We start from the raw sequence: 14,710 nt of genomic DNA on the forward strand, positions 1-14,710 counted from the left end.
TGCATTTCTGGTGGGAGGGAAGTATTTTCTTAGAAATTTCTCAGCCAAGTCATTCCAATTTGAAACGGAATCGGGAGGAAGGGTGTTGAGCCATGATCTAGCTCGGTCCCTTAAAGAGAACGGAAATAGCTTCAGCCTTAATGCTTCTTCACTCACTCCTTGAAGCTTAAAGGAATCGCTCACCTCCAAAAATGAACGAAGGTGGAGATGAGGATCCTCCGTTGGCATCCCGCTGAACTGCCCCACGGTTTGGAGCATTTGAAACATGACCGGCTTGAGCTCGAATTGAGCTGCTTGTATTTCTGGCCTCACAATGCCTGGATTTAACTCATTAAACATGGGGGCAGCGTATTCCCGTATTGCTCTGGCTCTGTCATCCGCCAAAACAATGGGATTAGTGACTTGCTGGCCATCCCCCTCATCATCAACACGTTCAGCCATAGTGCCTTGGCTTTTAGCCTTTTGATCCTTTCTCCTTTTTCTGAAAGTTCGTTCGATCTCGGGGTCAATAGGAGCAAGTTCACTGTCCTCTTGCTGGTTCATACACTGTAGGTACCTGAGATTGCACAACCTGAACCAACAAGGTTAAAAACAATGAAAATAAACTGTAAAATAGTTGATAAAACATAATTTAATTTTAAAATCCCCGGCAACGGCGCCAAAAACTTGTTGTGAATTTTCTAATGATTAAAATATGCGCAAGTGTACACAATCGACAACAAGTAATACAGTGATAATGTATCAAAGTTCGTCTCCACAGGGACTTTTCAACTAAATTAATGTAAAACAACCAAAAATAGTTTATAATACAGTAACCAAATCAAGAGAAAGGTTGTGTAATTAATTCTGGAATTAATTGTAAATAAGCAAATTTAATTAAGCTAAAAATCAGAGACCAAATGAAGTAATTCTGTGCAAATTTCAAATATGAGAAAATAGATCTGGGTGGTTAATTCCCCTCTGTTCGTTCCAGTTGCTACAGCAATGCCTCAGCAATGGGTCAGCAATTTATGTCACAGTTAACAGAATTCGTAAAACCCAGTGAGTTTTTCCCAAAACTTACTATCTATTGTTTATAACCTCCCTCAATACATTCCTGTATTAAAAACAGACAATAAACAATCCATCAAGCACCAAATATTTAGGTTATGCAAGGCAGCAAAATAGTCCTATTCCACTACTAAAAATCACCTAAAACTAGGTAAGTTTCTTGCATCAATTGAATGGGTTCAGCTAGACTTCCCTTTTCCAAGTTAGATCTAACTTAATAAATGCTAAATATGGCCAGTAATTAACATTCAATTAACATTACAGCACATTCAATTGAACTATGACATAAACAACTTCACCATGCATTCAAAATATTGATCCATACAAAGGGTTCATAACCACCCAAATCCTCAAAAGCTTAGTTCATGTTTAATAATAGAAATACAAAACCAGTAGCCTTTAGCAAATCCATGGAGTTTGTTCACAAATTAGATAGAGAGAAAATACAATACAAAATGAAGAAGGGAGAAGAAGAAGTTAGAAGGAATTGTTGTGCTCAATCCCCCTAGTTGTCAGCTCGTGGTCCTCTTCCTCCTCTGTACTCTCTCTGTTTTCTTTTCTTCTGTTTTCTCTCCAAAAATGGTCTCAGAAAATCAGCTGTTTCTCATAATGGGGGGCTACTTCTTTTTCGGCTGGTACTTTTCTTTTTAGGGTACTTGGTTTACCCTAATTAGCAAGTCAATTCCCACCTTGTTCTCCACGTGCCACATCACCTAGCTGACTTAATTGTACAATACTCTCGCCACCTCAGTGCCACTTATGCCTCATTAAGTCCAGCTCGCAGTTGTCACGTTTCCTTCCTGGCTCTGCCCGATGCTACGGTGATGCTACAGCATTAAAGCAGCATCAAGCCCCTTTCAGAATTCGTTGCTCCCTTTTTGATTCCAAAGTTCCCTTTCACAAATTTTGCAAGTTTCCTTTCCTGATTAATACAACACAGAAATTTACATAAAAAACACTGAAAAATATGACAATGCAAACACAAGGTCCCTAGCTACACAGACACACTAAATTGAACACAATTACAAGAAATAAAAACTCATTACTCTTTTGTTTGGTTCAAAAATTAAGTTTAAAGATGTGAAAATAACTCTAAATCCTAGAGTTATCAACACCCCAAACTTAGCCTATTGCTCGTCCTCGAGTAATGATGACACAAAAATAAACACAATAAACAAAATAAAATACACAACTTAACAGATGAGAGATCCAAAAGATTCAAAATGGCCTAGTGAACATGTTGCTCTCAGAAAAATGGAATTAAGTGGAATAGCGAAGTGTTTCTGCCTTAACCGTATATGCTGCCCTTCTCAAATTTAGCTCACTGGATATCACTAATATCTCCCCAAAGTCACCTAATCAATAGTGTATACAAGTGCATCCCACCTAACCTTGAATTTCTCTACAACTACCCTTTGATTTTTTCATTCATTATAGCTCCATAAGTTGAATTAGTGCACTCCTCTCCACTAATGTAGTCTAAACTTATCCCCTCAATCAATAGGACTTTACTAAGCTTGTAATGTAAGGCTTGGGCTAGGGTATGGTAAAGGTTGTCTTTTACTAGCTTAAACCTAACCACCTCACTTGTCAAAAACCGAGCCTCTCCCTCATGATTTATCTCTCTTGAATTACTTCCCTAAACGTTTTCTACTCACAAAGACATGTTGTTGTAATATAATTCTCTTGCTATTTTTATTCTTATCTCTTTTTTTTTTCTTTCTTTTTCTTTTTCTCTCTTTTTTTTTTCCTGATATTTCATTTACTGTATATTTTGTTTTTATTTTTTTTTTTGACTAAACATATTCAAAACAAGAAAGATAACACTATAATACAATTATATGATAGATAGCAAGAGAATATGCTTGATAGTTTATAATGGTATGCCTTGTGAGCTAATTCCCCACCCCAAACTTACAACCCAACATTGTCCCCAATGTGGCTAAAATGGTAATCATGAATTAGCTCGCCACAAGCTACACTCACCACACTCACCCCAAACTTAGCATGAAAATCAATTTCTGACAAGTGAGAGCAATTAAGTTGGGACATGTATGGAAAGTGTATTGTAGGGGTAATGGGTATGCATGATCGGGTTGAACACAAAAATAGGCTAATCGGCTCAAAAATTGGGTGACTAAGGGAAAATATTCGTATAAGGAAGGCTAGAAAGGCTCAAGCGTCCAAAGATGGCCTAAATCATTTCTAAGGGATAAGTCTAGCTAGGATTTCGCCTCAAGGAAATGCACTAACCAATTCTAGATGCTAATATTACATATGCAGCAGTCATTTGAAAAATTCAAAGTATGGTGGGAAAACAAAAGTATAAAACTATTGAGGAGAGTCTAAAAGGAAACATCCATGATATCTCGCAACTTAACAAGCAGAGGCAACATATAAAACCAGGCAGCAACATGCATGGAATGAATGGAAAGTATCATCATCGAGCAGAACACTAAGCCATAGGAATATATTTTAAATCTCTCAATGACACACTAAAACACACAAACAACAACAAGACAACACAGAAACATAAATCTAACAACAGAACCTAAACAGAACATAAAAACTAAAACAACATAACACAGAACAGAAACTAAAAATAGTTAATAGGAAAGGGAACCCCCTTCACTCGGAGTCCTCTTGCGATTGCTGCCCAGAGTGCTAAATGAATGCTGTAACAACTGGGCAAATCCCAACCAATCGACCAATCAAACTTTTGTAAAACCCCGATACGAAAACAACGTCAATTTCTTTTTGGACCCAGCCTAAATGTTTGCTGCCCAGTGTTGCTGACTGGTTGCTATAGCAACTGGGCAACAACTCTCCACCCCAAACTTAATTCCTCTGCCCAGACTAGAACTCCACTGTAACCTTTCCATGGCCTTCCTGCACAGAAAATAACACCTTCTCAGATTTAAACAGAACACTTTATTTACAGCTACTATATATATATATTTTTTCTATTTGTTTTTTTCTTTATTTTCTCTCTAGTTTTTTTTTTATATTATGGGGTGCCTTTGATTTTGCCTCACTCTTTTCTGTTTCTGTTTCTTTTCTCTCTTTTCTTTTTATGAGGCACCCCAAGTTACAATTTTCAAGCATCCTTCAAGGAGATCGAGGTCTTTTCTCGGTTGACCTCGCCTCCCCAATAGTGTTTCAGCCGCTAGCCATTCACTTTAAACTCTCTTCCTGAAATTTCATCACGCAAGTCCAATGCACCACACGAAAAGACTTTAATTATCAAGAAGGAATCAGAGAAACTTGATGCTGGCTGTCTGGAACTTGCTTTCATTTTAGAATTAGAGAAATACACCCGCTGCCCCACTTCAAACCTTTGGGAATGAGCTTTCCTACCACACTTCTTTTTCTTCTTTCTACGTGGCTCTTGCAAATGAGACGATGCCTTGTTTATACTTGCCCCTAGCTCATTGTTGCTCTCAAATTCTTTAAGAGATAGCCTCATCCTCACTTTCTTGCTATACCTTGTGGGTACCTCTTCCTCCATATTAGAGTTCTTGACAGTGATGGCCAAACAATCTCCTACTTCATCTGGAGAACGTATATGATTGAATACCTTGAAAATTACTTGTTGTTCTTGAGCTCTCATTGTGAGCTCCCCTTTTTCCACGTCAATCAAGGTCCTCCCAGTAGCTAGAAATGGCCTACCCAAGATAATTGGAACATCTCTATCCACTTCATAATCAAGAATGATGAAATCGGCCGGAAAAATGAACTTATCAACTTGCACTAGAACATCTTCAATTTTTCCTTCTGGGTGCGCCATAGAAAGATCCGCCAATTGCAAAGTAACTGTGGTTGGCCTAGCTTCCCCAATGCCTAGCTTTTTGAAAATTGACATAGGCATTAGATTAATACTAGCACCTAAGTCACATAGAGCTCTTCCCACATCTCTTCCACCAATTGAACAAGGGATTGTAAAACTACCAGGATCCTTCAATTTCGGAGGGATTTTACTCTTCAACATGGCGCTGCAACCTTCTGTAAGAGCAACAGTCTCAAACTCTCCCAGTCTTCTTTTTTTCGTCAAAATATCTTTTAAAAACTTGACGTAGTTTGGCATTTGTTCCAATGCTTCCACTAAGGGAATATTGATGTGGAGCTTTTTTAACACATCCAGAAACTTCCTGAACTGCCCATCTTGCTGCTGTTTGCGAAATCGCTGAGGAAATGGTAGGGGCGGCTTTGGTACAGATTCCACTGGAACAGATTGCTGACCCGATGCTGTATCAACTGGGCCAGTTTCAGTAACTTCTTTTGCTGGTTTTTTACTAGATTCTCCTTCAGTTTGGATTGAAGTGGGCTCCCCACTGCCCTTTATTTTCTCCTCAGAATTTTCCAGAATTTTTCCACTTCGTAGTGTGATTGCCTTGCATTGTTCTTTGCCATCCCTCCTTGGATTCTCGGTGTCACTAGGCAAGGAACCTTGGGGTCGATTTTTCAAATCATTAGCTAAATGCCCCAATTGAATTTCCAAATTCCGAAGAGACGCTGCCTGGCTTTGAATTACAGCGTCATTCTTGGCCATATAATCTCTCATTAAATTCTCCAAAGAACTTGTTTGAGAGCCTTGAGGTTGGTGTGGTTGTTGAGGTCTTGGTTGTTGAGAAAATCCCGGTGGATATGATTGTTTTTCTTGTGTTGGTGCTCCACTTGAACTTGCTCCTTGACCCCCCCATGACAGATTTGGATGATGCCTCCAAGCTGGATTGTAAGTGTTAGAATATGTGTTGTTGTTGCGGTTGAAATTCTGATTACCCATATAGAAGACCGAAGCTGGATTTGAAGGGCAATTCTCAAAAGTATGCCCGTCCCCACAATACACACATGATACTTCTGCACTTTGAATGGCAGCAGCTGGCTGTACATTTCCTCCCCTACTCATGTTCTTTAAAATGTTGGTCATTGAGGCCATTTGAGCGGTTAGAGCGGTTAGAGCATCTACTTCAAGAACTCCCGCCACCTTTCTACTTGTAGGAGCTCTAGTGTTTGACCATTGATAGTTATTACTTGCAATCCTTTCCAAAATCTCAAATGCTTCATTGTAAGACTTGGAAAGAATGGCTCCATTGGCTGAAGCGTCCAAGACCATTCGAGAGGCTGCATTGAGACCATTGTAGAATGTCTCCATTTGTATACAATGTGGGATACCGTGGCGTGGACATTTTCTTAAAAGCTCTTTGAATCTTTCCCACGCGTCACTAGTGGACTCATCTTCCAGCTGCTGAAATGACATAATCTCACTTCTAAACTTTGCATTTCTGGTGGGAGGGAAGTATTTTCTTAGAAATTTCTCAGCCAAGTCATTCCAATTTGAAACGGAATCGGGAGGAAGGGTGTTGAGCCATGATCTAGCTCGGTCCCTTAAAGAGAACGGAAATAGCTTCAGCCTTAATGCTTCTTCACTCACTCCTTGAAGCTTAAAGGAATCGCTCACCTCCAAAAATGAACGAAGGTGGAGATGAGGATCCTCCGTTGGCATCCCGCTGAACTGCCCCACGGTTTGGAGCATTTGAAACATGACCGGCTTGAGCTCGAATTGAGCTGCTTGTATTTCTGGCCTCACAATGCCTGGATTTAACTCATTAAACATGGGGGCAGCGTATTCCCGTATTGCTCTGGCTCTGTCATCCGCCAAAACAATGGGATTAGTGACTTGCTGGCCATCCCCCTCATCATCAACACGTTCAGCCATAGTGCCTTGGCTTTTAGCCTTTTGATCCTTTCTCCTTTTTCTGAAAGTTCGTTCGATCTCGGGGTCAATAGGAGCAAGTTCACTGTCCTCTTGCTGGTTCATACACTGTAGGTACCTGAGATTGCACAACCTGAACCAACAAGGTTAAAAACAATGAAAATAAACTGTAAAATAGTTGATAAAACATAATTTAATTTTAAAATCCCCGGCAACGGCGCCAAAAACTTGTTGTGAATTTTCTAATGATTAAAATATGCGCAAGTGTACACAATCGACAACAAGTAATACAGTGATAATGTATCAAAGTTCGTCTCCACAGGGACTTTTCAACTAAATTAATGTAAAACAACCAAAAATAGTTTATAATACAGTAACCAAATCAAGAGAAAGGTTGTGTAATTAATTCTGGAATTAATTGTAAATAAGCAAATTTAATTAAGCTAAAAATCAGAGACCAAATGAAGTAATTCTGTGCAAATTTCAAATATGAGAAAATAGATCTGGGTGGTTAATTCCCCTCTGTTCGTTCCAGTTGCTACAGCAATGCCTCAGCAATGGGTCAGCAATTTATGTCACAGTTAACAGAATTCGTAAAACCCAGTGAGTTTTTCCCAAAACTTACTATCTATTGTTTATAACCTCCCTCAATACATTCCTGTATTAAAAACAGACAATAAACAATCCATCAAGCACCAAATCTTTAGGTTATGCAAGGCAGCAAAATAGTCCTATTCCACTACTAAAAATCACCTAAAACTAGGTAAGTTTCTTGCATTAATTGAATGGGTTCAGCTAGACTTCCCTTTTCCAAGTTAGATCTAACTTAATAAATGCTAAATATGGCCAGTAATTAACATTCAATTAACATTACAGCACATTCAATTGAACTATGACATAAACAACTTCACCATGCATTCAAAATATTGATCCATACAAAGGGTTCATAACCACCCAAATCCTCAAAAGCTTAGTTCATGTTTAATAATAGAAATACAAAACCAGTAGCCTTTAGCAAATCCATGGAGTTTGTTCACAAATTAGATAGAGAGAAAATACAATACAAAATGAAGAAGGGAGAAGAAGAAGTTAGAAGGAATTGTTGTGCTCAATCCCCCTAGTTGTCAGCTCGTGGTCCTCTTCCTCCTCTGTACTCTCTCTGTTTTCTTTTCTTCTGTTTTCTCTCCAAAAATGGTCTCAGAAAATCAGCTGTTTCTCATAATGGGGGGCTACTTCTTTTTCGGCTGGTACTTTTCTTTTTAGGGTACTTGGTTTACCCTAATTAGCAAGTCAATTCCCACCTTGTTCTCCACGTGCCACATCACCTAGCTGACTTAATTGTACAATACTCTCGCCACCTCAGTGCCACTTATGCCTCATTAAGTCCAGCTCGCAGTTGTCACGTTTCCTTCCTGGCTCTGCCCGATGCTACGGTGATGCTACAGCATTGAAGCAGCATCAAGCCCCTTTCAGAATTCGTTGCTCCCTTTTTGATTCCAAAGTTCCCTTTCACAAATTTTGCAAGTTTCCTTTCCTGATTAATACAACACAGAAATTTACATAAAAAACACTGAAAAATATGACAATGCAAACACAAGGTCCCTAGCTACACAGACACACTAAATTGAACACAATTACAAGAAATAAAAACTCATTACTCTTTTGTTTGGTTCAAAAATTAAGTTTAAAGATGTGAAAATAACTCTAAATCCTAGAGTTATCACCAACTGACACAGGTATCCAGGTAACTTGGAGTATGATTCCTTAGGTGTCCCTCTGACATACATAAGAGCCTTTTCTCTACATCTCCACGCATTCTCGTAGCTCACTTCGACCCCAAAATGGTGCTTCATGTCCTCCCTTATGTTGTTTGCCATGTACCGAGTACCATCGGTAGCAAATTTCCTTTGGATTAGGTGTCCAACAACCCACGGTGATGCTTGACGGTGGTCCTTATCTCGAATTTCTTGTGAGCAAATGTGTACTTCGTTGTATACAGCAATCTCAAACATTTCAGATCGCATTTTTTTCTTACCCCTTAATCTCCAACCACAATCAGGATCCTTGTAGGTAATATACCACACATCAGTCCCAAATTTCTTCACCAAGGTGCAATTCTCCTGAAGCTTTGCTGGTTGAAGAATGATGTTGATTTGAGGCCTCTATATCCTATTTGGTGAACATGGGAGCACTCCATGTTCTACGATCTTCACCTAGGTCCAATGGAGAACTCCATCTAAAACTATCATCGGTTGTACTTGGACCTGGACGACTACTGCTGGTCCCAGGTGTTTGCCGATCTTTTATTTTGCGCTCCTCATCTACCATAACATCTGAACTTTGTGTTGGCAAATCTGCCCTAACATCTGGCCCACCAAGATCTGTTGCATCAGCAACAGGATCATCGTTGACATAAGGATCATAGCCATAGGGATCGTACTCCGCCGTGTCATGCAAATATGGCGGATCTCTAACCGGGATATCATCATGGACTATGACGTCTGGATTTGTCTTGGGAACACATGTTCCAAAGTCACATTGAGTTCCTTTGAAACCATGGCATGGAGGAGAAATGTTCTCTTCAAATCGAACTTCTTTATTAACACTGGCAGAAGCCGATGTATTTCTTATACCTCCCTTCTTAATCAATGTCACACATAGAGGAATGAGTTTCTCTACAGATTTCGATGCTAACCCAATGAATGCACGCACATGCCTATCATTTTTTATAACGGTAGGTTTGACGGATTGTGATAGGCATATGTACGGGACCTCAATTTTCAAGTCATGCACACATTTATCCACTTCAAGCTCATCGTACAGAATTTCAAGCAGTTACTCATACGTCAAACCCTTCTCCACGGGCAGAACTTGATTTTCAGCATCCCTGAAAATCCAATCCCTATTTTCGAGTTCCCAAACACCATTGAATGCAACAAATATGGAAACAATCGAATTTGCAAAAAAAGAACAAAAAACAAAAAAATGTCAAAAAGTTAAACTACAACATGAAACAGCAAAATATTGATTCATATCGAGGTCAAACTATCACACTATCGAGGTCAACCCATCGAGGCCCATTGATTCCAATCGAGTCCCATCGAGGCAAATACTACATAATTAAGTTTTATGCCTCTATCAAGGTCCATCGAGGCATATCGAGGTAGCCATTTCCCCTTATGTGAAGATTTTATCGAGTACCATTGAGGCTCATCGAGGCATATCGAGGTAGCCATTTCCCCCTTATGTGAGGATGTTATCGAGGCCCATCGAGGCTCATCAAGGCATATCGAGGTAGTCATTTCCCCCCTTATGTGAGGGTTTTATTGAGGTCCATCGAGGCATATCGAGGTATACAAATAATATAATACATGAGGATTTATAGAGGTCCATCGAGGACCATCGAGTTCTATCGAGACAGACAAAAAACCTAGAAAAAAAAACCAAGAAAGGAACGAAAATTCATTCCGACAGTGAAAAATTACAATAAAACATGAAGGCATACACAGATTTATTCGAAATAGCAAAAACAATGTTGATAAACAATTTTCCTCACTACATATACACAAATATATACTTATTCATACGATTTTTTATCCGAAATCCAAAATGAAGTCCTTGCCTTGGAAGGATTCACAACTTGCCCTGAAATAAGCTTGAAAATTTGTATAGATTAAGCTGCCTTTTTTTTTTTTTTTTTTGTATAAGAGCTTGAGAGATAGAGAGGGAAAACGTGAGAGATAGAGAGGGAGAAGACAATGGGAGAAAAATAGGGAAATTTATGATAGGAACATTTTTGGTAATCCAAAGAATATTAAAATAAAAATGTGAAGTTTTTTTCGGTTAATATAATTTTTTCATACAATGTTACTTATTACGTTAAAAGTCAAATTTTCCTAATAATATCATTATTTCCCATTTTCTAATTGTTTATATAAATAAAAAAACTAAAATTTATTATTTCAACGTTTTAAAATTCTATCATAAAATCGTTCTAAAATGATTTATACAAACATAAAAAAAAATTAAAATTATTTCTGTAAATATTATTATTATATATGGACACACTACATAAAACAATATATAAACAAATGTGACATGTTAGACTGATTGATGCAAGGCTATTATGACAAGTCTAGGTGTAGCTGTGCTTATGTGTCAATATCTTGTTTCTGAATTTTTATCATTACACTATTCTATTCTACCATTTCAACAAGTAAAGTTGGGTTTAGACAGAGAGTGAAAGAGAAGAAGAGACTAGAGGGCTTGTGTCTGTGTGAAGACATTATTTTCCTTTCTCAGGTTGGGTTCCTAATGTATAGCTTGTTTCCTTGATTTTGTTTTTGAATGCCAACCATGGTAGTTTTAAGCTCCAAAATGGAGGAACCTGATTATGGTCACTGTATTAAAGCCTTGTTACAATATGTATATATTTACATATATATTGTATATATGTAAATATTTTCCGAGTTTAGTAATAATCAAAGTGCTTCATGTTTTTAAAGTTGTAGTTTTATGTATTTTACTGACCTGAAACTGAGTTGTAGTTAGGGTTTGATAACTATACTTCATTTCTATTAGATGGCAGGCAGGCAGACTAATTAAGGAGAAAAAGAAAGTTAATATAATATGTTTTGAGTTTCAGTTTTATTCTGATAGTTAATTAATGTTTGTAGAGAAGCAAGGTTTCTTAATCAACAATCAACAATGGATTCTACAAACTTTTATCCAGTTACTCCTCACTTCCAGAGGACGATCTCACAAGATTCTCTTTTCGACAATAAGTTTGTAAGCTCTCCTCCTTACATATAAATATCTAGTTTGTTGTTTTTAGCTATTTTTTAAATCAAGCAAGCTTGGTCATATTAGGATAAGCATGATATATGTGGAAGCATATATATATATATGTACCTCTATATCTCCATGGAAAAGGGATTTCAAAGTGGTTAGTAAATGAGTTGGACTATATATATACTTAACATTATTATTTAAGTTAATATCTGAAGCTAATATTTGTCATTTTTTTCTTCTTTTTTTTACTTGCAATGTAGAAAATTCCGAGAGAGTTTATGCTAAAATATGCTAATAATATGGATACATCAAATTCAGTGGTCCTAAAAGTTCCTAGCGGTGGAGCATGGAAAGTAAAATTGACCAAATGTGATGGCCATGTTTGGTTGGGTGAAGGTTGGCCAGAGTTTGCAAGGCATCACTCCATACAATGTGGATTCTCCTTATTTTTCAAATATGAAGGTCAGTTTAGATTTCATGTGGTCATACTTGATGTAAACGGTGCAGAGATATGTTATAAGTTGAAGCCAAACATCGATGAGCTGCCAAAGAGGACAGAAGATGAAGATCTTGACTGTGATGAAAACCTTAACAGTCACTCACCATACTTGAAAAGAAAGGTGAAACGTAAACTACCATTTTTTTCTTCTCCCATGAGAAGAAAAAACAAGCTTTGTGTTAGTAGTACTAGTAGTAGTAGTAGTAGTGGCGATGATGATGAATACACGCCCGAGGAGCGAGGGAACATAGAAGATTCAGAGTGTTTTGAGTCTGTCAGAACAACAGGTTAGTTTTGTTATGTAAAATTACATGTTAGTGCTTAACATTATGTTTTCTATTTATTATCATCATCTCTTTATTATAGATGCAAGGCGTTTTAAGGCTCGTGCTAAAAGGGGTGGTAGACTAGGTGAGCATTTTATTCCTCGTAGGAAGAAGAGAACGATGACCGTTGAAGAAAAAGATAAAGCTTTATTTAGGACCGAAAACTTCACATCCCAAAATCCATATTTCAAGATTGTCATACAAAAGACGCATGTTCATAATCGTTATAACATGGCAAGTTTTTTTTCCCCTTTCACAGTCTTTTAACATATACTGTCACTGTCTTTTCTAATTTCCTCCCTTTGTTTAATGGATTTAGGCCTTACTGACAGAATTTTGGAAAAAACATGTCGATGAATATTCTGGTCATGATGTTACTCTATATGTTCCTAATGAGAGGAAGACTTGGGTAGTAAAACTTCAGACAAAAGCTAGAAAGAGATGCAGTACACCAAGACCTACGTTCCTGAGAAGAGATTGGCAGGAGTTCGTCGAGGACAATGGGTTGAAAGTTGGTGATGTTTGTATATTTGAATTGACTAATAAAGATGAAATGATGTTCAAAGTTTCTATCAACCGAGCAACAGAATGCCATAATCGAAACAACCAGCAATCCGAAGGTTAGTAACTTACTTATAGGTAGGAAAAAAGGGATCCAAATTATGTTCTTTTGCATGAATTATTATTTACATTTAAAGCCTCTTGAATTTCAGTTAAAAAGAGTGAGCCTAGGTTACATATTAGTATATGATTCAATATACAAAAGTGATTTACATAATGATGAAAATAACTAGCAATATATCAGGATGAACCAAAGTATATGCTAATATAATTTGTTCATATCATATGTTGAAGGCAATATGAAATTTGGAAGCAAATCTATAGATCACACAAGCGGACAGGTTACTGATGGCGCGCCTTCATCTTCAAGGGATGGCAAATCTTTTGGAGGAGCAACCAAACAATCTAATCCCAGTTTTGAAATGGTATTGGGGGAGTCTGTTGGTCAGGTCAAGGTATGATGTTTATGTTCAACTTAATTATGCAAATGGGATTGTGTACTGATCAAACTCAAATTGGTTGGTTTCTTATTCTCATCACTTTCACTGTCATATTCTATGTGTTGTTGAATTTGAATTTCTGCAGCGTCTTCCGACTGATTTTGTAAATACTTATCTACAAGCAAAGGCAGGAGTTGCAACAATTCAGGTGGGGAAGAAATTGTGGGATGTTAATTTGTCTAGTAGTTCAGGTGGACTGGTTTTAAGCGGTGGATGGCCTAGATTTGCAAAGGAGAACCATTTGCATCCTGGAGATTCTTGTGTCTTTGAACTGGTTAGCAAAGAAATGGATAATACTTTGCTAAAAGTTACCATTTCTCGACTAATTAACCGTGCTGTTATATAGTTTGTAGCTATTATTATTTAGTGCATAACCAGGAATTAGAAAAAGTGGGTAGAAGTGCTTGTTATATATAATAGTACATGATCTATGTATAAAAGTAGACTGTTTTCATCTTCTTCCCCATAATGCTTCTTAAATCAAAACTTGTTCTAGTGTTGACAATTGTATATGTCTATAGGTTAATCAAAAGAGACTTAAATTTATTCGTTTTTAATCTCGTGAATATCATCCATATATTACCCTCTTTGCATCCATATCTGGGTACAAACATTGCACTACATTGACTTATTTAAAAGCTAAAATGATTTATATATATATGTATATATTTATACCAAGTGACAATGGCTATGAGATTGACATGATATTTTGTGGGGATGTTTTGACAGTGTTGGTTCTATATATTTGTATTTTTTTTCCTGTTCCCACTCTCATTTTAAAATGTATTTTCATATAATTTTAAAGAAATCAATACAAAAATTATCCCTTCTATATTTTATTATTATTTAGTTTTATCTTCTAATTATTAAAATTATAATTTCTACATTCATATGCTGTTCATCAATATTTATAATTTGTATAATTTTATGTAAATGTTATACTAAATTTAGTGGGATCGATGTGTGTTAAAAATAATATTTTATTCTTTCAAAATAGGACTCCTCTATTCTAAAATAATTTCAAGAGATTATTTGTTTAAACTGAATGAAAAAAATAAATAAAACTCAAATAGAAATTTAATAATATTTAATTTATATACTATGTAGAATATAGCCTTCCGCACTACAATTATTCTTTAGCATTTTCTTACAAGACTTTCAAATCCTAACTTAAATTTTTTATTTTCACTCAAATACTTATGATGATAAACACTGTCCAATAAAAATATGCATGCTAAAATATTAGATAATATTAAATATAGTAAGTATT

At 36.8% G+C, this 14,710-nt stretch overlaps 1 protein-coding gene and 1 non-coding gene across 2 annotated transcripts; both read left to right on the plus strand.

Moving 5' to 3' along the window:
* Positions 1 to 6,218: 6,218 nt before the first annotated feature.
* LOC133813208 (small nucleolar RNA R71) lies at positions 6,219 to 6,325 on the plus strand. The gene has a single exon (XR_009884245.1). It is a non-coding gene; the product is annotated as a small nucleolar RNA R71 (small nucleolar RNA).
* Positions 6,326 to 10,967: 4,642 nt separating this feature from the next.
* Positions 10,968 to 13,990, plus strand: LOC133811945 (B3 domain-containing transcription factor VRN1-like). Its single transcript, XM_062246233.1, has 7 exons — positions 10,968 to 11,065; positions 11,440 to 11,551; positions 11,815 to 12,340; positions 12,420 to 12,613; positions 12,699 to 12,999; positions 13,235 to 13,395; positions 13,526 to 13,990. Exons 2-7 carry the CDS (start codon positions 11,471 to 11,473, stop codon positions 13,784 to 13,786), a joined length of 1,524 nt encoding a protein of 507 aa, XP_062102217.1. The 5' UTR covers positions 10,968 to 11,065; positions 11,440 to 11,470; the 3' UTR covers positions 13,787 to 13,990.
* The last annotated feature ends 720 nt before the right edge of the window (positions 13,991 to 14,710 follow it).

Source organism: Humulus lupulus, chromosome 1 (genome assembly GCF_963169125.1).
Source record: "Humulus lupulus chromosome 1, drHumLupu1.1, whole genome shotgun sequence".
NCBI classification, from domain to species: domain Eukaryota; kingdom Viridiplantae; phylum Streptophyta; class Magnoliopsida; order Rosales; family Cannabaceae; genus Humulus; species Humulus lupulus.

Excerpts from the sequence above, each read along its gene's own strand:
- LOC133811945 (XM_062246233.1), top strand. The coding sequence starts at position 11,471 with ATGGATTCTACAAACTTTTATCCAGTTACTCCTCACTTCCAGAGGACG. Across the intron at positions 11,552-11,814 it reads CTCTTTTCGACAATAAGTTT|AAAATTCCGAGAGAGTTTAT; the intron begins GTAAGCTCTCCT and ends CTTGCAATGTAG. Across the intron at positions 12,614-12,698 it reads TTCATAATCGTTATAACATG|GCCTTACTGACAGAATTTTG; the intron begins GCAAGTTTTTTT and ends TAATGGATTTAG.